This window comes from Prionailurus bengalensis, chromosome E1 (genome assembly GCF_016509475.1).
Source record: "Prionailurus bengalensis isolate Pbe53 chromosome E1, Fcat_Pben_1.1_paternal_pri, whole genome shotgun sequence".
Taxonomy (NCBI): Eukaryota; Metazoa; Chordata; class Mammalia; order Carnivora; family Felidae; genus Prionailurus; species Prionailurus bengalensis.
In genome coordinates, this window is record NC_057347.1 from 23,051,578 (window position 1) to 23,074,298 (window position 22,721).

A 22,721-nucleotide genomic window follows, 5' to 3' on the forward strand; every position below is an offset into this window, starting at 1 on the left:
CCCACTCACTCCTGGGCTTTTCCTTTTGTAGGTTGTTGGGATTGGTGTGGCAGGTCCTGTTGGTAAAGGGAAACTGAAGCCTTTAGTACAAATAAGGGAGAAACTGAAGCAGTTTTCAAGAGTAGAGAGAGTCTGTCACAGGGAATGGCTCTGAGGAAGGCAGAAAGCAAGTGTAGGAGAAGAGACAGAGAAGATGGCTGGTCTTGATTACAGCCTCATTATCTCCTAACCACTGGGAAATGTTTAGGGGGCAATTTAGTAAGAGGAAATGGCCCAAGAGTCCAGCTTTGCAGGATTTTCTATTTTTCCTGTTTGCAGCCCATTCTAGGCAGAAGCTCGTCAAATTCTGGGTATAGACAAGGGCTTGATTTAGGGAGGCAGACTGGCCATTGGAACAGCTCTGTCTCTGTCTTCTCTTTCCCTTTTTGAGAAGGACATGTGACTGAGTGAATTAATACTCAGGGCGCCTGGGTGGCTCAGTCGGTTGAGCGTCTGAGATCATTTGGCTCAGATCATGATCTCACGGTTCATGGGTTCGAGCTCCGGGTCGGGCTCTGTGCTGACAGCTCAGAGCCTGGAGCCTGCTTTGGATTCTGTCTCTCCTCTCTCTGCCCCTCCCTGGCTGATGCTCTGTCTCAAAAATAAATAAACGGTTGAAACAAATGAAAAATAAATAACACTTAACCAAGAGTGTGGAGACAGGAGTTTCAGTGCAGCCTCTGACAAAAGGAACAGCAGTGGTAGGTAGAGTGACACTCATTTATTCATGGAAGATAAGTATAGGTTGTTTTCCCAGGGGAACCTGAGAAGTAACATCAGGAAGAGAATGGGGGCTAGGCCCAAAGAACTGACCTATTTAGAGGTTTTAGCAAGGATCTGGAGCTGCTTCCTGATCCCTGGCACCCAGGGCCCTGTGGCCTGTGCCTTGTGTTTTGGTTTAGAGAAACATGTTGGGAAGGTAGAAGTGAGATAGAAGGCAGACTCTCTCTGGGCACTCAGCTTTTTCTGTTGGTCTGATGTGGCTCTGGACTTTGCAATAAACAAGGGGTTCAGCTGTGCTAGTTGAAAGTCTTGGATATTTAACTCTTCTGGGTTCTCAGGGTCTTTCCGGAACCTTGTAGGCTCTGCCTCCTCATTGGTCTTAGGTGCTTCATATACAAAGATAACCTTTTTCTTGAGCTTGTTTTGGATCCAAGGATCATTGGAGGCCAGGAGAGTTAATGTTTCTTGTAGCTGCATTGAAACAAAGGTCCTATGGCTGGTTTACTTCAGGCTAAGGCTGGGAGGGGAGGGGGTGTCCCAGTGAGGGGGTGCTCTGGCCACAGGCCACTGGGGTCCCACGGAATGAAGTCAAGGTATAGTGTGTGAGAGCTTATTCCCTTTCCTCCCTCCTGACAAAGAGCAAGTGGTAAGGATGGATGGGAGAGGCTTGGAGGAAGGGTAGAGAAGAGGAAGAGGTGGGCAGGAATGCCTTACACTGTTCTTCACAGCCTGGCTCTTTTCCGCATCTAGCATGTCCAACAGCAAGTGGAACACTTGTGGGCTGTGGATCCCCAGGACGCCCTGGCAGAGGCAGAATGTGCCTAAGTAGTCAGCCTAGGAAGATGCCCCGTCTGTGCTCTTTTCCATTCTAGTCTCCATGATGACCCTGTCATCTGGTCTGGAGAGAGGGGGAGCTGTGGCTTCCCAGCTGAGGTGTATCCCTTTCCTTCCCTTTTGGGGCCACCGCATTGGGTTCCAGTACATACTGTTCACCAGAAAGAGTCAAGACAATTTCTGCAATACCTAAGCAATGCCTCTCATACCCATCTCCTGTCCCTTATCCCACCTACTTCAATCCTGAAGAAAAGGTCATTGCTGAATTCGTGGTAGGGCTGGAATTCTAGTATAAACCACCAAACCTCCCCAAACTTTACAGTCCTTTCTTCCCTGAAGTAATTGCCCTCAATTGCCTACTCCCCTTGCCATCAATACATCTGGTCAGAGAAGCAGGGCTGGCCTTACCAAAGAGATGACTGCTTCCTGGCGCGCAGTGGCATTTGAGTTCATTAGTTGCCTGTGTGGAAGGAAGTGAATGTGTTATCCAGTTAGAGGGTAGGAGGAGGAGGGCTGGTTGTTTCTTCTGACAGCCCAGAGTGAATCGAGCACAAGACCAGAGAGTGATGCTGATTACATCAATTTCTCCCTCTTGTTTCTTGGGTTAGGAAAGGGGCTGGGAAGGGAAAGGCAGATACTACAATTTGCCAAGAGGTACCAAATGACAATTAGGACTTGCATCTGTCCAGAATTCTACCTTTTTATTTTTTTATTTTTATTTTTTAATGTTTATTTATTTTTGGGACAGAGACAGAGCATGAGTGGGGGAGGGTCAGAGAGAGAGGGAGACACAGAATCTGAAGCAGGCTCCAGGCTCTGAGCTTTCAGCACAGAGCCCGACGCAGGGCTCAAACTCACAGACCATGAGATCATGACCTGAGCTGAAGTCGGAAGCTCAACCGACTGAGCCACTCAGGTGCCCCCAGAACTCTACCTTTTACAGGTCCCTTTCATGTCCTCATCTTAATTCGAGCTTTTATGTTTTATATTTTATAGCAGCCCTGAGTGGTAGGTATTAGCAGTACCCTTTTGCCAATGAAAATCCCAGGGGTCAAAGTAACTTGGCCAGGGGCACAGGCAAGAGAACTGGGATCAGATTCTCAGCTCTCTCTGACCCTGTGCCCCTTTCTGCCAGCCTGAGCCACTCACGCCTCCACCAGGTTCATCATCGTAGGCTTCATCTTCAGTTCTTCCACAGTTTCAGCCACAGCCTGCCTCATAGCCTGAAGAAGGATTAAGGTGGGACAGTAGAGAAAAGGAATGCAGGAGTGTGCCTTTAAGTGCTCACAAACCTTTACCTTGTGCTATATATGGTCCTTGCCTTGAGGTCTGGTAGGGGAAGTGTGCGGGTGAGTAGACATGTACACTACTGTGGTAAGTGTTACAAATGAGCTAAGTATAGGGTGAAAATAGGGCCTCCTCAGTCTGGGTACCAGCAAGATGTTCTGGAGGAAGCAATGCCTCAGCTGCAGCCTGAAAGGTGGATGGGAGTTAACCAGTAGAAGGGTGGGGGTGGGAGATTTTGGAGCAGAAAGGAGGGCATGTACAAAAGCTTAGAGGCAAGAGAGCACAGAGAGGTTAGGAAACAAAAAGGAGTTCAGTGTAGCTAGGTGACCACACCGAGACTCTTCATAGTGGGGCACTCTGAGGAGTTACACTGAGATAGCAGGTATAAACCAGGACAGGGTGATCTTAAGCATAGCTGGTGTGTGGCCGTGAGTGGGAGTGGGGAAAGCTGAAGCTAGAGAGGTGAGCAGGCCTTGGGTGGTGAAGGGCAATGTGAGCCATTCTGAGGGCACTGGGGAGCTACTGAAAAATTTTATGCAGAGGTGAGACACAATCTGATTTACATTTCAGAAAAATGGCTTTGGGGGCGCCTGGGTGGCGCAGTCGGTTAAGCGTCCGACTTCAGCCAGGTCACGATCTTGCGGTCTGTGAGTTCGAGCCCCGCGTCAGGCTCTGGGCTGATGGCTCAGAGCCTGGAGCCTGCTTCCGATTCTGTCTCCCTCTCTCTCTGCCCCTCCCCCGTTCATGCTCTGTCTCTCTCTGTCCCAAAAATAAATAAACGTTGAAAAAAAAATTAAAAAAAAAAAAAAAAAAAAAAAAAAAAAAAAAAAGAAAAATGGCTTTGGAAGTTCTGTGGCTGGTTCTGTAACAAGGTACAATAGAGATAAAAGCAAAGGAACACAGAGGAATGCAGGGTTGATTCTGGTGGAGGTGATTTGGGAAAGCTTTCCATAGGAGGTGTTTGGACTGGCCTTGCAGCAGCAATGGTATTATAACAGGCAGAAGGAGGGAGGGAGTGAATAATAGCATGAGACAGTTTTCACCTTGCAGAGGGAGGGAGAGTTGACTTGTCATTGTGCTGAGAGAACTGCCTCCCTTGCAAAGGCAAGGTGGCTTGAAAACATGGGCTGCATTAGGGGAACAGGGAATGCGTTAGAGTGAATGTGATACGTTTTGGGGCAGTGTGATGGGAGCCAAGTCAGGGAGGTCTTCAGAGAAGGGAGAGGAGATGGGTTTGGGTTGCCTGGGCTTGGGAGCTTTGGTCTCACAAGGAAAGGTTCATTGTAAGTCTTCCTCCAGAGCAGGTCAAATGTGAATCCCTCCAGCCCTTGTGCCTGGATCTTTTCCAGTCCAATGGTCTTGAGCATCTGGGTGGCTTCAAAGCGGTGCTAAGGGCAGAGGTGGGGAGGTATGAAGGATAGACTCTTCATCATCCCTCTTCATCATTCCCATCCTATTGCTGGAGAAGGAAGGGTGCTAGGTAGCCTTAGACCTTACCTCCAGGACACTAGAAGAGCACAGCTGGTCTAGGATGGCCCTGATGACTGTGGCTGAGTGTACATGCATCATCTTGACCAGCATCCTAAGTGCCTGTGGGGGGCAGGCAAGTGGGATGGGGTGTACAGGGCCAAGAGGCATCTGGATGGCCAGGTAGGCTTGAGGGCTGAGCCTAAAACTCACAGGGAACAGTTGGGGTCCATTCTCCTGCCTCTTGGCCTCTTGAGTGAGAGCATGAGTTCATGTGTGCACATATGTGCACATTTTTTTTTAATGTTTTTATTTATTTTTGAGACAGAGACAGAGCATGAGCAGGGAAGGGGCAGAGAGAGAGGGAGACACAGAATGTGAATCAGGCTCCAGGCTCCAAGCTGTCAGCACAGAGCCCGACACGGGGCTCGAACTCATGAACCGTGAGATCATGACCTGAGCCGAAGTCGGACGCTTAACCGACTGAGCCACCCAGGAGCCCCACATCTGTGCACATTTAAAATGAACACTATTTCAAATCAAACATACACAGACATGTGCATGTACGCTTATGTCTATGTGACCCCATACTCATGTATATACATATTCACAGACACACAGAGGACCCCACAGTGTTCCCTGCTGAAGCTTTGGTTGAGTATGACGGGGTCCAAACTGTACCAAAGTCAGCACTGGCCTTTGGTTCCCCAGCACTCCCCAGGGAGTCCAGCCTTCTGCCCCTCACACCTTCATCCGCTGGGTTTTGGACCCTTGGCTTAGGCATTGCAGCAAGAACTCTTGGGCTATTTTGCTGCAGGGCCTCAGGAAACCCAAGCACAAGGCTGCCTCCACAGCTGCTTCATTCGATGACTTCTTTATCAGCATCTGCAGAACAGGCACCAACTTCTCTTCATCCCCGACTTGAGTTCTCTGAGGGAGGCAAGAAGTGAAATAGGCAGGGGAACTATATCTTCATCCAGACATTGTTAAGAGGGCAGTTCACTCTTACTTCCAGAGCATTCTTCTTCCTCCCTAAAATGAATCTCATGTCATCAGATTAATTTACCCATGTCCCCTTATTTTTGCTGTCATCCACATGCTCCTAGGTCATATCCCTTCATTTCTCTATGACATCCATCCTGGATGGATGGATGTCATTCTCTTTAACACTTCTGCTGTCTTAATTTCTGATATTTAAAAAATATACATGCCATTGATCCCACTCCTGCTATCCAATAACCTTGTCCTTCATTCTGTGTCAGCCCCTAATTCTCAGGTTTTTATCATTACCCATTACTACGGCTTCTCCATGATCTCCATTTTATGGATCCCATTCTCTGACCATCACCGCTTATCTTTCCAGCTAACTTCCTGATGCCAGTAATTGTTGGACTGCACAAGGATTAACAATTCACTGAGCACCTTTTTATTGCTCATTTTCTTCACTCTCTACCCAGCTTAAACTTCATGGTCCTTACTATAGTCACTTCTCTGCCTCACTCAACTCCTTTACCTCTTCTTGCTTCATTGTAGTCAACTTCCCACTTTGTGCCTGTACTTTCTGGAGAAAAGCCCACAGTCATGATGGCTGATCTTGCTTTAAACGTATGAACACAAACCTCACGTAGACCCTTAGTCCTACCTAGTAACCATACTGTTTTTCCTTGGGCAAGTCTTTTTCCCTCTCCTGATTCACACCCTGTCCTTTTGGAACCTCTAACACTTCTTCCTCTGTTCTTATTCTCAGCTGATGACCTTGCTTCTTTACTGAGCAAATAAAAGCAACTAGAAAAGAAGTTCCAAAGACACCTAACCACCATTTCTATCCAACTTTCAACACCTGCACCTTTATGTTCTTCCCTTCCTCTTACTACTGGGTACTCTGACCATCTATCTAAAGTCAGTCTCTCTACTTATGTGTTAGATTTCATCTCTTCTCACCAAATCAAGAACATTTGTGCACAACTCTTTCTTCTCCCTTCAAAATTATCATTTTTCTGACTACTGGATCATTATCCCTTAGAATAGAAACATGCTGTTATTTTTCTTTTTTCTAAAATCCACCCCCAGTACCAACTACAGCCCTTTCCAACAACACTTGGAAAATTGTCCATTCTTGCCATCTCTAATTTCTTTCCTCCCGTTCACTCTTAAACTCATTATGTCAGACCTATACCCACCCCCACCAAAATTGTTCTTGTTAAGATATTCAAGGATTCCTGCATAGTTAATCTGTGTATTGATTCTCAGTCCTTATATTATTTGATACAGTTGATTTGTTTCCTTGATATATGTTTTTCACTTGATTTTCAGAATCTCAAGACTCTTGAGTTGTCTTCCTACCTATTGGCCACCTATCATTATTTCCTGGTTCTTCCTCTTCTCCCTGAGCTCTTAATATTGGGATGCCCCTAGACTTGATTCTTGGTTCTACTGACCTCATCTAATTGAATGACATTAAATGCTGTCTGTATGCCAACAACTTATAAATTCCTTTCTCTAGTTCAGACTTCTAAACTCCAAATTGTACATACAACTGTTTACCTGCTGTCTCCCTTGGAGGTCCAATAGACATCTCAAACATAACTTGTCCAAAACAGGACTTCCGATACTACCTTCAAACCTGTTCCACCTGCAGCTTTCTCCATCTTAGTCGATAACAACTCCATCCTTCAGCTGCTAGGCCAAAACCTTGGCTTCATCCTTGTTTCCTCACTGTCTTTTATAGTTCACATTCTACCTGTCAGAATTTTACTAGCCCCACTGCAACCACCGTGGTCCACGCCACCATTATATCTCACCAGGATTGCTTTAGTAGCCCCTAATTGGTCTTTCTGCTTACACCTGACACCCCACCCCCACCTCCCCATATTTCTCAGAACAGCAGTCATAGTGAACCTTTTGAAATGTAAGCTAGATCATGTCACTGCTTTGCTTAAAATGTGTAATGGCTTCTTACTTCACTCAGAGTGAAAAGCCCAAATACTAAAGTCGTCCAGAAAGCAATGACCTAGTATGATCTAGTCTAGTGGATCTAGTAGATCTAGATCTAGTATAATTGAGTCTCCTGTTTACTACTTTGACATATCTTCATTTCCTACTGCTTTCTCTATTCCCACTCCGCTTCAGCCACACTGGCCTCCTTGCTGTCCCTTGACCATCCAAGCACGCTCCTGCCTCAGGGTCTCTGCATTGATTGGTCCTTCTGCCGGGAATGCCTTCTTTCAGATAACCTGCAAGGCTAATGCCTTGACCCTCTTTATGTCTTTGTTCAGATGACCCCTTCTAAATGAGGCCTTCCCTCCCTTCTGGGTTTAAAACTACGACCTGTTCCTGTCCCCATTTGGCATTCCTGATCATCCTCACCCTGCTATGTAATTTTTCCACTGCACTGGTTACCTGTAACATACTATATAATTAAGTTTATTGGTTATTAAATATCTCCTCGACTAGAAGGTAAGCTCTACAAGAGCAGGGGATCTTAGCCTGTTTAGTTCACTGATGTATCTCAAGGGCCTAGGACAGTGCCTGGCATGTGATAGCTGTTTAATATATATTTGTTGAGTAAATGGATGGATGATGAATTCTACTTCACGTGGAACAGTGATGGGATCAAAGTAAGAGGATCCTAAAAGGGGAAAATTTTTGATTAGTGTCAGCAGACTCTTGATCCCTTTCCCCTCTTGAGAGAGGTTTTTTTCTTTAGTAGGTTTTTAAGGATGATAATGATTACCACTTAAAAAGCACAGGCGTTGAACTAGATGCTTCACCTACATTATTGCATTTAGTCTTCCCAACATTGCTATAATTACTATCTTCATTTTATTTATTGGTTTAATCCATTATTGGTTTTTAGTTTTAGAAAGAGGGTGAGAGTGCAAGCTAGGGAGAGGGGCAGAGGGAGAGAGGGAGAATCCCAAGCAGGCTCCACACTCAGCACAGAGCAGGACACAGGGCTCCATCCCACGACCCCGGGATCATGATCTGAGCCAAAATCAAGAGTCAGATGCTCAACTGACTGAGCCACCCAGGCGCCCCTAATCCATTAATTTTTATGTTGGTTTCAGGTGTACAATACAGTGATTCAGCAATTCTGTACATTACTCAGTGCTCACCACGATGAGTGTAGTTACTGTCAAGAGTTTAGAAATGGACAAACTGCGGCTCTGAAAGCTGGCTTGTCAGAGCTTGTGTGACCACGAAGTGGCTATGCCAGTGCTTCTGTGCAGGGGAGCTATTCCACAGGGAACTCCACAAAGACAGTGTCTTCTCCCATCAAGGCTAGGAGCCGGGTTACCTTCTCCCTGACCTAACCCCAGCCACCACCATCAATTACCTTGCCCCAGTTACTGACTCTCCTCCCAGTCACCTTGTCTTTGGGGATAGCAGCCTGGGAGTTGAGAGCCACTCGTAGCCATGCCAGAGAATCCATCCTTTCCTCCTCATTTTGCCCCTTCAACTGTGTGATGAGAACCTGGATCACGTGCTTATTCAGGCAACCTTGGACAGGGAGGGTCCTCAGGTCAGGGCAGAGCCTCAGGGACTGTTCTTCTCTGCCAGGATTCATTTGACTCGACTGTGCCCTCAAGACAGAAGTTCTAAGTACTAGGTCCTGAGGTGTTACCCATCTTCTCAGGACACTCATGCATGGCTGCAGTTCCAGGGGCCCTCTCTCTCCCTCCAGTCTCTTCTCTCTTTTCACCCCACTTTCCTCTCTCTGCCCACAGTGCTAGGCTGAAGTGACTTTCCTTACTCAAAGGGGAAAGGAGCTCCTCTGCTTCCTTTCTCACCTTTCCCTACTTCTCCCCACCCCCCCCACCCGCCCCAGGGAGAGGACATACTCACCCAGGAGGGCCAGGCTTCGACAGGCCTCAGACTTCACTTTCTCTGAACCGGTTTGGGCCTGATTTAAGAGGCAGGTGGTGGAAACATGCCATAAGTTGATGGAATGTCAGAGCTTTCAGAATCATCTCAACTTTTCATTTACAAATGAGGAGACCAAGTCTGGAGAGTGACCTGTCTATGCTCAAACATAGAGTACAGGCAGGGCGGTGCAATGGAAGGAACACAACTTGGGAGTAAGACTTTTGTTCAAATCCCTATCCGGTATCTAGTAGCCATGTGGACTTGGGCAAGTCACCTGGCCTCTCAGAGCTTCCATTTATCTTTAGAAAAGTGCAGATACTACCACCTATTCCTAGTTTGTAAGATTTAAATGAGAATTATGGACAAGAAAGCATGTTCCCCATTATAAATTGGCATATAAACACGGGGGATTAAATCAGTTAAGGTAGAGAATGAACTCAGTCCAAGTTCTTTCCTGGCTTTTCAGTTGAGGGTCTTTCTGTTAGACAAAGGGGACCTTCACATTCCTCCATCCCCATCAAGCTGTCCTTCAGAGAAGCCAAGGGCATGAGATAGTGCATGCTGCACACTGGCAGCTCTCCTCACTGCATCTGACCCAGCATCGTTGCACCCTGGCAAGCCTTGTCTGTGCCCATGTACCCGTGCTCTACACACCACAGACCCTGTTCTTCCTCTCATGAGCTTCATGTGGCCTCAGACTCACCACCTGCCATAGTGCCTCCATGACAAACTGCTCACTGACGCCCAGGCACCCCAGAGCCTGCAGGAACAGGGGTGGAGGAAAGGGAAGAGCCCTCAGGCAGCACCCCTATGAGTTACTGTCCTTTGGATACAGCTGGAGTTTTGCCTTGGAATACCTCCTCCCTCCCTCACTTCTTCCCCCAAGCATCTTTCTCCTCCCCAGCTCAGCTAGCTCCTGTGACTATGCTCCACCACCCTTGCCACCTCTTACCTGTGCTGCATAGAATTGCTCAGGCTCTCTGGGAGATTCCAGGCTTTTTGTGAGTTCCTGCCCATCCAAGGGAGCCAGTGGAAAGGAAGAAAGGGATAAATATAGTTGTAGAACTTCAAACAGGTGCTCATCCAATCCAGTCCCTTTTCCTTTCCTCCCTCCATTTTGCAGGCAGGGACTGAGGGCTGAAGGATAATGTGAGCCCAAGGTAAGGACACCCACAAAGGGAGTCTCCCCATTCTCCCTCCCACCATGGTCCCTGACCTTTAATCTTTGCCACTTCAGGGGGTCCCCAGCAGGGTCTGAGGGCTTGGATCCCATCTGAGATTGTATAGTCAGCTTGCTCATAGGGAGATGGAATTTTTGGATGGGGGTGCCCTCTTTGAGTTGCCTGTGTGAGAAATTGCACAGGCTGGCCTTGGACCCCTTGTTCCCTCCCTCCTACTTCACAAACTCTCCTCTGCCCTTGATCCTCAGCCCAGCTCAGAGATGGGACCAGAGGAAGACGGATGAGCCTCCTCCTACCCCAGGGTCCTCTCTGGGATCTATAAGCTGGGCTTGCCCCACCCCCTCTCCCACTCCTACCTTCTCCTTCTTCTCTTTCCCAGAAAGTGTGGAGGGTGTGGAGAATAGGAAAGGTCAAAACACACCTAGGGTGATCTCTCATTTTCCGCAGCATCTTCTTGGCCTCCCGTTCTTGTCGCTTATCATATAGGGTGTGCCAGTGTGTGTAGACCTCAGGCTTCTTGAAGTAGCAGTAAGGCACTGAAAGTGGCTTGCTTGGGTGCTGCCTCCAGCACTCTGGGCTAGGGGGAAACTCCTCCTTTGGCATCTGGGGGGTGTGAGTGGCACAACAGTGGCAGGGGGTGTTCCTCAGCCAGGAAAAGGACCAGGATAAGAAGGGACTAGGTGGGATGCCTGGGTGGCTCAGTCAGTTAAGCATCCCGACTCTTGATTTCAGCTCAGGTCATGATCTCATGGTTCGTGGGATCAAGCCGCATGTAGGCCTCTGTGCTGACAGTCAGGGGTCTGCTTGGGATTCTCTCCCTCTCTCACTGCCCCTCCCCTTCTCGTTCTCTTAAAATATATAAACATTAAAAAAAAAAAGGGACTAGGTAAGAGAGACACCCTTCAGTCTCTCATCTGAGCTAGAGTCCGGGACTTCTACCCCTACCCTGTGTGACTTGGGCAAGTTACTTCACCCACCAAGATCTCAGTCTTCTCATCTGCAGAGTGGAGCTAATAATCCTTGTTCTCTCTGTACCCGTTGTTGCAAAGGACAAATGGGATAAAGATTGTGAAGCCATTGTTGATCTGTAAACCAGTCTTAGTACACAGTTTGGTTATTTGAGGATCTCAGAGCACTTTGAGAAGGCCATCAGGGGAAGGAGATGGGAAAGGCAAGGGGCGAGGCAGATGTGGAGTAAAGAGGGGAAAAGACAGGCTACTGCTCCTTCATTCAGGCACGCAGCAGGTACTTACTGAGCACCTGCTAAGTGCCAAGCATTGTCCTAGGTGCTGGGGAGGCAGGTGTTACCCTGCTCTCATGGAATTTAACAGTGTCATTGGAAAAGCAGAATTTCTTTAAATACTCTATCTCTTAGGGGCGCCTGGGTGGCTCAGTTAGTTAAGTGCCCGATTCTTAGTTTTGGCTCAGATCACGATCTTAGGGTTCATGAGATCGAGCCCCGTGTTGGACTCCACGCTGACAGCATGGAGCCTGCTTGGGATTCTCTCTCTTTCTCCCTCTCTATGCCCTTCCCCCACTCATGCACATGTTCTCTCACAAAATAAATAAACTTAAAAAGATCTATCTCTTAAATGGTTGTGAAACTGTAGCTCTGATTGTAGTGAAGGGTTGTGTGTAGGTCAGGGGCTTTCTCTGCAGATTTGGCTTGGATTCACTCCTGTTTCTTCTCCAGTCTTCCTCAGAGTCAGTTCTTTGAGCAACAAAGAAGAGGGGCTTCAGCCAGTGGTTTTCAGTTTGGTGATTGAGAAGATCATAGTGCAGATTGTCAAATCTTTGCCATTTTTTCAGAAAGTGTAGTATTGATTCACAATGAGCAGGGTTGTCAGATTTAGTGAAAACCAAGCAAATGAAAAACAGGACGTCCAGTTAAATTTAGATTTCAGGTATTGGATACCCTATTTGGGACATATTTATACTAAAAAAGTATTCATTGTTTATCTGAAATGCAAATTTAGTTGGGCATCCTGTATTTTATTTGGCAACTATAACTATGAGGATCCCTGTGTTAATGAATAATGATGACTCATTATTAAGCACTGCCTGCATAGCCCAGGCCTTACAGATAATATGTTGTAGCAACTCTACAAATGGAGCAGGACAGGGAGCCTGTGACAGAGGAAGCTCCTGAGACTCAGGGAGGGAAAGTGACTTGTCTAAGGTCACACAGAGTTAGTGGAAGCCCCAGGGGTGAGTGTGTAAGGGTTCTGTGAACTGACCTTAATGAAAAGGGACGATCTGCTGACGCTCCTACTTCAACAAAGTTCCCAGGGTGGCAAAAGTTAGGGGTCTTACCTGGTAGCGGGACAAGGGCAGGCGAACGGGAGCCATGGCTTTTCTGAGTTCTGTGGTACAAATGGTGGGCTAGGAATCACCCTTTTAGGCATTCACTTATTCAGCATTTAGTGAACACTGTGTATTAGAATTATTGGGGGGAACTTTAACCTGCTTCGGCCCTATGCTAGACTAATTGAATTTGATTCTCTGGGGATAGGGCTTAGGTATTTTAGAGAGTTCCCCAGAGGATTGTTTTTTCCTTTAATATTTATTTATTTATTTTGAGAGGGAGAGAGCACAAGTTGCAGAGGGGGAGAGAGAGAGGGAGGGAGGGAGGGAGGGAGAGAGAGAGAGAGAGAGAGAGAGAGAGAGAGAGAGAGAGAGAATATCCCAACAGTGCAGAGCCTGATGTAGGGCTCAAACTCATGAACTGTGAGATCATGAACTGAGCCGAAACCAAGAGTTGGAGCTTAACTGACTGAGCCATCCAGGTACCCCTCCCCAGAGGATTCTAATGTACAGCTGATGGTGAAAAACAGCGGTCTTATTCAGTGGTTCTCAACCTTGAGTGTGCCATAGAATCATCTGGGGAGCTTGTTAAAATCGATTTCTGGCACTCAGTCTGAGTATAGATTCAGTATATCTGGAGTGGGGGCTGGGAATTTGCATTTCTAACAAGATACTGATGCTGTTTGTCCTGGGAACACACTTTGAGAACCACTGGTCTAGCTGGTGAGACAACTGTTTACTAGTAACTAACAAAGGGAGAAAAATGTGAAGATACAGGCACAGGTGGTACAGATGAAGGCCCCCCTACTCTGGCTGTGGGGATCAGGGAAGGTTTTCCAGAGGCGATCATACACAGGCTCAGTCTTTAATCCACATAGGGGGTAGCCAGATAGATAAGGGGGAAGAGTGTTAGGTTCAGGGAACAAATTCTTTCAAAGACTGGGAGGTGGGGAATTGGGCAGAGAGCAGGGTGCAGAGAGGTGAGCAGAAGCTGGGAGGACACACAGATGTCCCATCTTCGAGGGCCCTGGTGACTTACTTTGAAGGCTGTGGGGAGCCATCAAAGTGTCCAGTGGCCTGCCCTGACCCTTCCTGTGGATTTGTTGAACTCACCAGACCTGTGTCTGGGAGAGGGAGCCAGAGAGCTTTTCTTTTCAGGCCCCACCTTGACTCTGTTCCTGTCTGTATTCCAGCCTCACCTTTGGTCCTCTCTGGGTACTCCAGCCATGGGTACTTGAACATCGACGTGGCGATGTCAAGGATGTCAGCTGATATTTCGTAGGCCATCGTCTTCTTCTCCTGGTGGGGCCAGAGGGAGCCCAGACAGGGCAGTACAGGGCTGTTGAGAATGTGGGGGAACAGCTGGGGGAGACCTGTCCTCTGTGGCACAAGAGGGATTGGTGAGGAGACGGGGCTTCTGTGGGTAGAAGCTTCTGAATGTTTTGAGCAACCAGGTCTCCTAGGTAAATGGAAGACTCCGGTTCCATTCTCCAGCTCCGCCCCCAACCCTTGGCATCTAAGGGCTGTGGCCTTGAGCCAGTCGCTTTACCTCTAGGAGCTTCAGTTTCCTCATCTGAAAAGCTGGAAAGTCATGTCCATCTGGGAGTCAGAGGGGCTGAGGTGAGGCATAAATGCGAAGGAGAGTCAAAGCATTTGGTGAACTGTCAAGCTCATATCAGCCCATGTGAGGGGCAGGGGTGGTTCTTAGGATTAGTCACCAGGAAAATGGCAGGAACGGGAAAGCCCCTTTTATATACGCACCTCCCTCCTTGGCAGCAAGAGATTGGGCTTTTGTCTGTGTCATGACGAGCTGCCTTCCAGACCTCCTACTTTTGCATATGTTGTTCGCTCTACCTGCAAGTCCTTTCCTTTCCTACCTGCTAAACTGTTTCTCCAATCTTTCCAATTTCATTTAAAGGTTATCTCATCTCTGAAGTCTCTTTTGTCTGCCTGGGTCCCCCTCCTCACCTCCTTCAGTGGTATCCTTCCCCTCCACCACCGCCACCCCAGTGTGACCACAGCCTTTTGAACAATTGCTTCCTTTTAGGTGTGTATCATACATTTAATCTGCCTAAAGGTAAAGACTGTGGCTTGTGGCTCATTCACCTCTCCACTCTCCACCCCTCCGCAACCCCCCCATGCCTGGCATAGTGCCTGGCACACAGCAGGGAGCTGGCTGTGGCAAGAAAACATGAGCCGCCAGGCCATCAGACTCAACATCACCACCAGTAAGCCCATGAGACTCCACATGACCACCAGTAAGCTGACATGTACCCTGATGTGCTGCACTAAGACAGCGGCACCCATGCGGTGTCCCTGCTCAAAATGTTTAACCTGGATCTAATTATGAGGAAACGATCAGGCAGATCCAAACTATGAAATATTCTACAAAGATTTGATCTGAACTCCTAAGAAAGAAATACTTGAAGACAAAAAAAGTGTGTTAAAAGTCACTAAAAGACATGGCCACTAAATTCAGTGTCAAATATTGAAAATCAAACCAGGAGCCTGGTTGGTAACTGCGACGAGAATTTTAATGGAAAGCTGATTTCTCACATTTGCCAGTCAGCCCTTCGCAGCGAAGGGGCTGCGAGGGGAGATTTGGCCACAGGAAGCCCAGTCTTTCTCCCTTCTTTGCCTCCAGAGACATGCTGACTTCCTTTCTGATGGCAGAGCTGCAGCCTGAAGCTCAGAGCCAAGAGACTTTCTGCGCACAAGGCAGAGCCTCAGGAACTCTTGGAAGCTTTAGATGGAGGAGGCTTTTATAACTGCTGCTTAGTGGTGGAATATGCACCCTCCCAGGAGGGAGTGGGAGTAGGGGTGGGTGGGGACTTTCCCAAGCTAGTTAGGACATAAACAAGAAGCAGCAGGAAACTTTGCACAAGTTCAGGTTCTAGGCGCCCTCCATCCTAGTTCATCTCCAAAGAGTTGATGTAGTCCCGCACCCATTTCTTCTGTGGGTTGGCACACACCTGGCGCTTCCTCCGGGTGACAAAGCTGTGGGAGAAGAGAACAGGATGAAACCTGGTCAGCACCCGGACAGCCAGGTTTGGGGATAATGGTACTGGGGTGGAGCATTCTTGAAGCTCCATGAGATTGGATTTGTAGCTTTTAAGGAAGGGATGTTTCCTCTTCTCTTGGGTCATATGGCTCCAAGCCAGAAGCAGATCTGTGTGCATTTTAACTCCCACACAAACATATGCAGCCTGGAGAGCTAAGGGGATATGGAGTCTGAGGGGTCCAGGGTTGAGCTGTTCAACCACTAGCCTTTTCTCTGAACTTCTTTGTCTCAGACCCTGTGCTGGGTGCTCTAGATGTAGAGCAAAGAGGTGTCTTCTAGGAACTGAGTGACGGTTGAGTAGGTGAGACATAAGAAGTGGTAAACATGTGATTTTTCTTTAGATAACAGTGTCTGGCACAGGGTAGATACTCAACAAATGAGTACATCTCCGCATGTGGGGGTGAATGAAAGGACATGAACCTGAGTCTGGATTTTACCACTTAACTTGGCAAATAACTTAAGGCCTCTGAATCTATTTGTTTACCTCTAAAATACATAGAGAGGGGCACCTGGGTGGCACAGTCAGTTAAGCGTCAGACTCTTGATACTGGCTCAGGTCATGATCTCACAGTTTATGAGATTGAACCCTGAGTTGGGTTCTGTGCTGATAGCGCAGAGCCTGCTTGGGATTCTCTCTCTCCCTCCCCGCCGCCAAATAAATAAATAAACTTAAAAATATATAAGTAGAGATAATTCCTACTTTGCACTGTTGTTGTGAAACTTAGTATGTGGGAGTTTTGGAATACCACACATGTATTATTATTGGAATGTTATGGGACCTCTTCTTTAGGATGGATCAGACCACCATGACACCAAAGGTCCTTGTACTGGGCATCGTGCTCACAGAGGTTGAAGGTCCCCAGATATTGCCAGCGTCAAAGCACTTCTACCAGTTAACTGGCCAGAATGCAGAGGCCTCTGAGAGCGAGAGGCCTTATCTCTACAGGTGTTGATAGCATGCGAGAGGCCTTATCTCTACAGGTGTTGACAGCATGCGTTGGAGGTATCAAAGCCTGTGGGGCTGGGGCTTGGTCCAGCTGCCTGTCTCATCTGTTTGCTGGGATACTGGTTCTATGGGGAGCAGGGGAGGGGTGCAGGGGTGGAAACCATGGCCTGGATAGCGGTGCTGTGCCAATTAACATGTTCCTTTTGGGCCAGCCCTGTCTACTTGGACCTTTCTCCAAACATTATGAGGCCAAATGTTTTCAAAGTGAAGGCTTAGGTTGTCTGGTGAGAACGAGGATTTCTTGGTTTCTTTTTAGGTTCTGTTCTGAATAGTGCTTGCTCTCAAGGAAGCTGCCTCTCCTTTTCTGAGACTCAGAGCCCCTTGACCATCTCTCTTCCTTCCGCTCTAGTGTGCAGAGGGAGGGGGTGGGGAGACAGAATATTGTGGGCTCTCGTGCCTCCTAGTGTTTGTTTTCTGATTTGGGTGCTGAGGGAGCCAGACCAAGACCCTGCCGTTGTTCAGCCAGAAGTCAGACAGGAAATCCTGTAGACTTGCTATCCTCTGTCCTCAGCCCCCTTAGCCTGTGGCCAGGAAATCAAAAGGGCAGGAAACAAATATCTGGGGTGAGGGTTTGTTTCTCAGGCCTCCGTTTCCTCCTAAAGAATGTGAGACTGAAGAACAACTCCTCCTGGCCAAGCTTCTCTCCCTGCCCCATTTTGGGGACCCCCTACTTGCCTGATTTCCCTCCTGCCTTTCTGCTTGTTCTCTTGGGAGCAACCACCTTCACCTGCCCCTTGAGAACAGGTGTTCTCAAAATTGCTGCCCTTTTCTGTGTGTGTGTTTAATGTTTTTATTTATTTTTGAGAGAGAGTGGGGGAGGGACAGAGAGAGAGGGAGACAGAGGATCTGAGGTGGGCTCTGTGCTGACAGTGGAGAGCCCAATGCAAGGCTCGAACTCACGAACTGTGAGCACATGACCTGAGCTGGCATCCGACACTTAACCGACTGAGCCACCCAGGTGCCCTGTTTTTTTTTTTTTTTTAATGTTTATTTATTTTGAGAGAGAGAGAGCAAACATGAGTAGGGGAGGGGCAGAGAGGGAGGGAGAGAGAGGGAATCCCAAAGCAGGCTCTGCACCATCATCACAGAGTCCAATATGGGGCCTGAACGCCACAAACCTTGAGATCATGATTTGAGTTGAAGTCAAGAGTCAGACGCTTAACCAACTGAGCCACCCTGGTGCCCCTCTATGTTTTTTCTGCCCCAAGTCGCTGGGCCTAGGGCTTAATGGATGTTTATTGAATGAGTTAGTGAACGAATTGCATTCACTCATCAAGTTTTACTTGTCACTTCTATGTATATAATCATATATTTGGAGGAGGAAGAGCAGTTAACACATATCAGGTACAACTGTGTGCCAGGGAATATTCTAATATCGTTTTTCATTTCATTATTCTCACTTTGACCCAGTGAGGGAAGAACTCCTATTTCACTCCACTTTGCAGAAGAAATGGAGGCTCAGAGAGGTTAACTGATGGATGCAAGCTCCTGCAACTGCCTAGGGGCAGAGCTGGGACTCTAACAAAGACTGACTAGCTCTGGAGCCAGTGTTCACCAAGACTCTGCTATAGATTGCCACTCTAGTATCAAGAGACCCTTTCCTCCTATATAAAAAAATTCCGGGGTGACTGGGTGGCTCAGTCGGTTGAGTGTCCGACTTCAGCTCAGGTCATAATTTCAAGGTTCATGGGTTCAGGCCCCATGTGTCTCCATCTTTCTCTGCCCCTCCCCCACTTGCACTCTGTCTCTCTCTCTCAAAAATAAACATTTTTTAAAAATTAAAAAAAAAAAAGCCCTATCTCTAGCGCCAGCACTGTTTCCTAGCTCCCAACCCCCCTTCTCACACTCCGTGCTGGACATTGCCACAGGGTTTTTGTGCTGCCACCTTGGCTCTTTCCTCTTTAAACAGCTCTTCCTTGAGACTTCAGGGGGCTCCACATTTCTCCAGCCATCTGGGTCAAAACCTTCATGTCACCCTTAACCCCCCTGTCATCCTTGCTCCTGACCTTACATCACCTGGTGGGGCTTGCCGACTCAGCCCTTGTCTCCTTCCCTTCCCTTCATGTCCCGTTCAGCCTCAGTACCACTCGTGTGGATGAGCATAACAGCTTCTTATCTGGACCTGACTTTCCAGCTCACTTCACACTCGATCTGATGCTTTGGCGTAATTGTGCTGACACTCAAGGTCCCAGTGCTTTCCTACACAGGGATGCTGCGTCAACCAAAGGAGAGTCTTGGCGACATTCGCTCTGCCTAGTGTACCCAGTCCCTCAGGCTTTTCTCAAACAGCACCTTCTGCAGCAAACTTGTCCCTTCTTCCAACCCTAAGGTTGGATGTGCTCCTGCTCTCCTTTTGTAATGTTTTTATTCAGGGTTGCTCTAGTCATTTTGCATCTGTCTTTGCCTCGGATTAGACTGAGTCCCATGAGGGCAGCGATGGTGCTTTATTAATCTCTAGCTGCCCATAACAGGTGCTCAAAGAAGGATTGTTTTCTTTTGAAAAATATTTGCCTTCAGAAATAAAATTAGTAGTGCTAAATATTACCACTGACTTCAAAGGATCCACCAGAACTAAAGGCAATGCTGAATACCTATAGCTTTGCAAGTGTCCCAGGAGTTTTTGGATTAAAAAACTTCACCGTTATATAGGAAAGTTCTTGATTGCCCCATTTGCATTCTTTAAGTCTCTACTATCTTAAATCTCTTTTTTTTTTTTTTACTTTATGTATTTATGTTGAGAGAGAGAGAGAGAAGGTACAAGTGGGGGAGGGGCAGAGAGAGAGGGAGAGAGAGAATCCCAAGCAGGCTTTGCACGGTCAGCACAGAGCCTGACGTGGGGCTCAAACTTACGAACTGTGATATCATGACTGGAGCCGAAATCAAGAGTCAGACACTTAACTGACTGAGCCACCCAGGCGCCCCTCATCTTAAATTTCAAAAGCATCTATTGACCTTTCTATAGTAGAAAGAGGAGGCTCCAAAGACAGTCTCTATCTCTCACTTACTTAGCAACCTTGGGCAAGTCCCCAAACCTCCCTGGGTCTCAGTTTCATTGTCTGAAACATGGAGAAAATTATGCATACCTAACAGAGTTGTTACCATGAAATTGAGAGAGAACACACAAAGACATTTGATACACAGCAGGCACTTCTAGGTAGGCACTTCTAGGGATTAACTTCTAGCAGGCACTTCTAGGGATTAATTTTTTTAAATGTATTAGTTTTCATTTAAAGGAAAATCTCGGGGCACCTGGGTGGCTCAGTCGGTTGAGCGTCTGACTTCAGCCCAGATCATGATCTTGTGGTCCGTGAGTTCGAGCCCTGTGTCGGGCTCTGTGCTGACAGCTCGGAGCCTGGAGCCTGTTTCAGATTCTGTGTCTCCCTCTCTCTCTGACCCTGCCCTGTTCATGCTCTGTCTCTCTCTGTCTCAAAAATAAATAAACATTTAAAAAAATTTTTTTAAAAGTTAAAAAAAAGGAAAATCTCATGTCATTATTTCTTCACCAGCTGATAATTTTTTTTTAAAATACACTCTAACTAGGATCCTGACCTAGATCCTCCTCCCTAGATCCTCTGAGGTTGTAGGTGGACTTGATTGGGTGTGAGATATTGGGGAATGTGGGGTTCTTAATTGGAGAGGGATGGCCACATTGATCTTTTCTCCACGCAGGAACATTGTAGATCACGTTAAAGTAAAAGTCACGTCTCTAAGGATCAGAGACCTGATCCAGGGCATCAGAGTGGGGAGGACCCCCTGGGGACCCCTTGTCTAATTCTGTGTGATAGCGGCGGGGGGGGGGGGGTCTGAAGCCTCAGAGGGAGGAGCTATGGCTATTTGGGCAGCTGGAGGATGGGTGGGAGCAGATAGGGCATCCTCTTAGAGGGCTCCTGTGGGGGACTGGCTGTGGGACAAAAGGTGTCCCTTCCTCACCCCCCACTCCCCCCAGAGGGTCCACAGGGCTGAGACTCACACGACTGCTGGCATGGAACACTTGCTGCTGGTATAGAAATACTCCTGGAGGTGGGTGAGCGGCAGTGGGTGGGAGAGGTAGGCAAAGCAGCAGGGGGTGGTGTCCGAGGCATCTGGGAGGAGAAAGAAAGGAGACCCTTGTGTTCATTGCTGTTGCACATGGGGTATTGTGCTGGGTACGTTATCTTGGATAGACTTTTACCCTCCTTGGGCTGAAACTGAGGCTCGGAGAGCTACGGTCACTTGGCCATGGGCACATAGTAGCAGAGGGGGATTCCAACAGAGAACTGAGAAGATCTCTGCAATCCCTTATCTAATCCTTGAGTCTTGCTTGGACCCCTCCCTCTGCACCATAACCCCCTGCCTTCAGTTCTGCGGACATGCTGGGCTTCCTCCTGGCTTGTCTTGGGAACTTTGCCTTATTCTTGCCCTCCTGGGATCCTCAATGGATTCACAAGTTGCTTTCTTTGAGAGCTACGGTGGGGTAGAGGGAGGTTTCCAAAACGCACACTTCATGGCTCAGCCTCAACCCCTAAGAGGGGCCTGAACATATGTATTGCATCCTGGGAGCTTCTGGCTGAGGCATGGTAAAAAGGGCTCTGAACAGAGAAGGAGGAGTTTTTCTTGGTCCGTTAATTCAGGATGACCCTGGAAAGGGTCAGTTGCCATTTCCCAGTAGAGTAGGAGTGTTTAAGGGCCAGGTAGAACTGGATTTGAACACCAGTTTCCCCACTTCCTAGCTGCGTGACCTCAGGCAAGTTACTTAACTCCTCTGGGCCTCTGTTTCCCCATCTGTAAGTCAAGCTCAGCCACTCAAATAGTAGCCTCAAATATTAAATAATGTGGTATATAGAACAATCAGCCTAATAACTGATCCGTACCAGATTTTTAAAAAATCCTCTCCGAAGTCCCACTTTTTCCATCTATGAAATGGGGACAATATGACTGTCCCAGGAAGGTTTTACTAATGCTTAGAAGTTTCTTAGAAACCCTGCTGGTGATAGGCATGAGTTAGCTGTGTTTTGAGGTCAGTTTAGGCTACCTCTGACTGCTTATACCTCTGGCATCAGTCCACACTCAGCACCCGAAGGTCTTGGATGTAGACCTTGAGGACAGAAAAGTTGAGCAGAGGGTCCCTGCCATGAAGTGGCTTAGAGATCTATCAGGGACAATAGATCCTTTACTGTGTAAAGCAGTATATAGGGATGTAAATCATAGGGTTCAGACAGCATAAATACTGCAGTTGAAAAGAGGGAAAAGTCTGGGCCAATCTGAAGGTCTGGCCCCCGGGGCTGCAGTGGTCAGGACTTGACTTACATGGGGATGCAGAGGCAGGAGCGCAGAAAGCAGCAGTGAGGAAGACTGCAAAGGCAGCTGTGGAGACCTTCATGGTTCCTTCTGGGTGGAGGCTGCGGGAGATCCACCTGCTGTCTCAGAATCCTCTGCAGGGATTCTCTGCAGCTCAGACTGGCCCTTTATAGTCAGGCCAGTAGAGGGGCACCACCCCACGGGGAGTTTCCAAAACAGTAGCCACACACTGGTTGATATCATAAGTGAAATTGCACAAAACGGAAAAGAAAACTGAAATAGGCTCCGGAAATTTGAGGCTCGCTCTCTCTTCTCCTCACTGTCTCTGATCCAGAGTGAGCTCATCGGTTCCTCCAGAACCGCCCTCCAGGGCAAACCTCCATTTGCTGTCCAGAAGAGCTAGTATAGGCATTTGTGGTGGAAAACCTCTTTCTTTGATGGCATCCTCAGCTTCCTCTTCTAGGGTAGGGATCCTCATCAGAGGTCAGGACGAGGGGTCAGAAGAGGGCAGTTAGGACGGATTTGAAACAACTGGGTGTTTATTTGGTTGCTTTCAAAGTTAATTGCTCTTGCATTACAGATCTGTATTTCCCCTCTCATCCATGGAAGGGTGTTATTTATAAAGTGCTTGATTGGGAAGGGGAGGGTTCTCTGACATATAGCCCCAAAGGAAGCT

The 22,721-nt window shown here is 47.7% G+C and overlaps 2 protein-coding genes across 2 annotated transcripts; both read right to left on the reverse strand.

The window, feature by feature from the left end:
• Positions 1 to 745: 745 nt before the first annotated feature.
• HEATR9 (HEAT repeat containing 9) lies at positions 746 to 14,489 on the reverse strand. The gene is made up of 15 exons (XM_043583739.1): positions 13,901 to 14,489; positions 12,711 to 12,760; positions 10,819 to 11,000; positions 10,433 to 10,559; positions 10,169 to 10,225; positions 9,920 to 9,976; positions 9,196 to 9,253; positions 8,687 to 8,850; positions 5,098 to 5,280; positions 4,381 to 4,473; positions 4,152 to 4,271; positions 2,746 to 2,819; positions 2,005 to 2,056; positions 1,477 to 1,563; positions 746 to 1,233 (listed from the first exon to the last, which is right to left on the reverse strand). The coding sequence occupies exons 1-15, from the start codon at positions 13,986 to 13,988 to the stop codon at positions 853 to 855; spliced, it is 1,773 nt and encodes a 590-aa protein (XP_043439674.1). The 5' UTR covers positions 13,989 to 14,489; the 3' UTR covers positions 746 to 852.
• A 728-nt stretch (positions 14,490 to 15,217) lies between these two features.
• Positions 15,218 to 22,198, reverse strand: CCL5 (C-C motif chemokine ligand 5). Its single transcript, XM_043583737.1, has 3 exons — positions 22,055 to 22,198; positions 20,739 to 20,850; positions 15,218 to 15,698 (listed from the first exon to the last, which is right to left on the reverse strand). The coding sequence occupies exons 1-3, from the start codon at positions 22,125 to 22,127 to the stop codon at positions 15,611 to 15,613; spliced, it is 273 nt and encodes a 90-aa protein (XP_043439672.1). The 5' UTR covers positions 22,128 to 22,198; the 3' UTR covers positions 15,218 to 15,610.
• Positions 22,199 to 22,721: the final 523 nt, after the last annotated feature.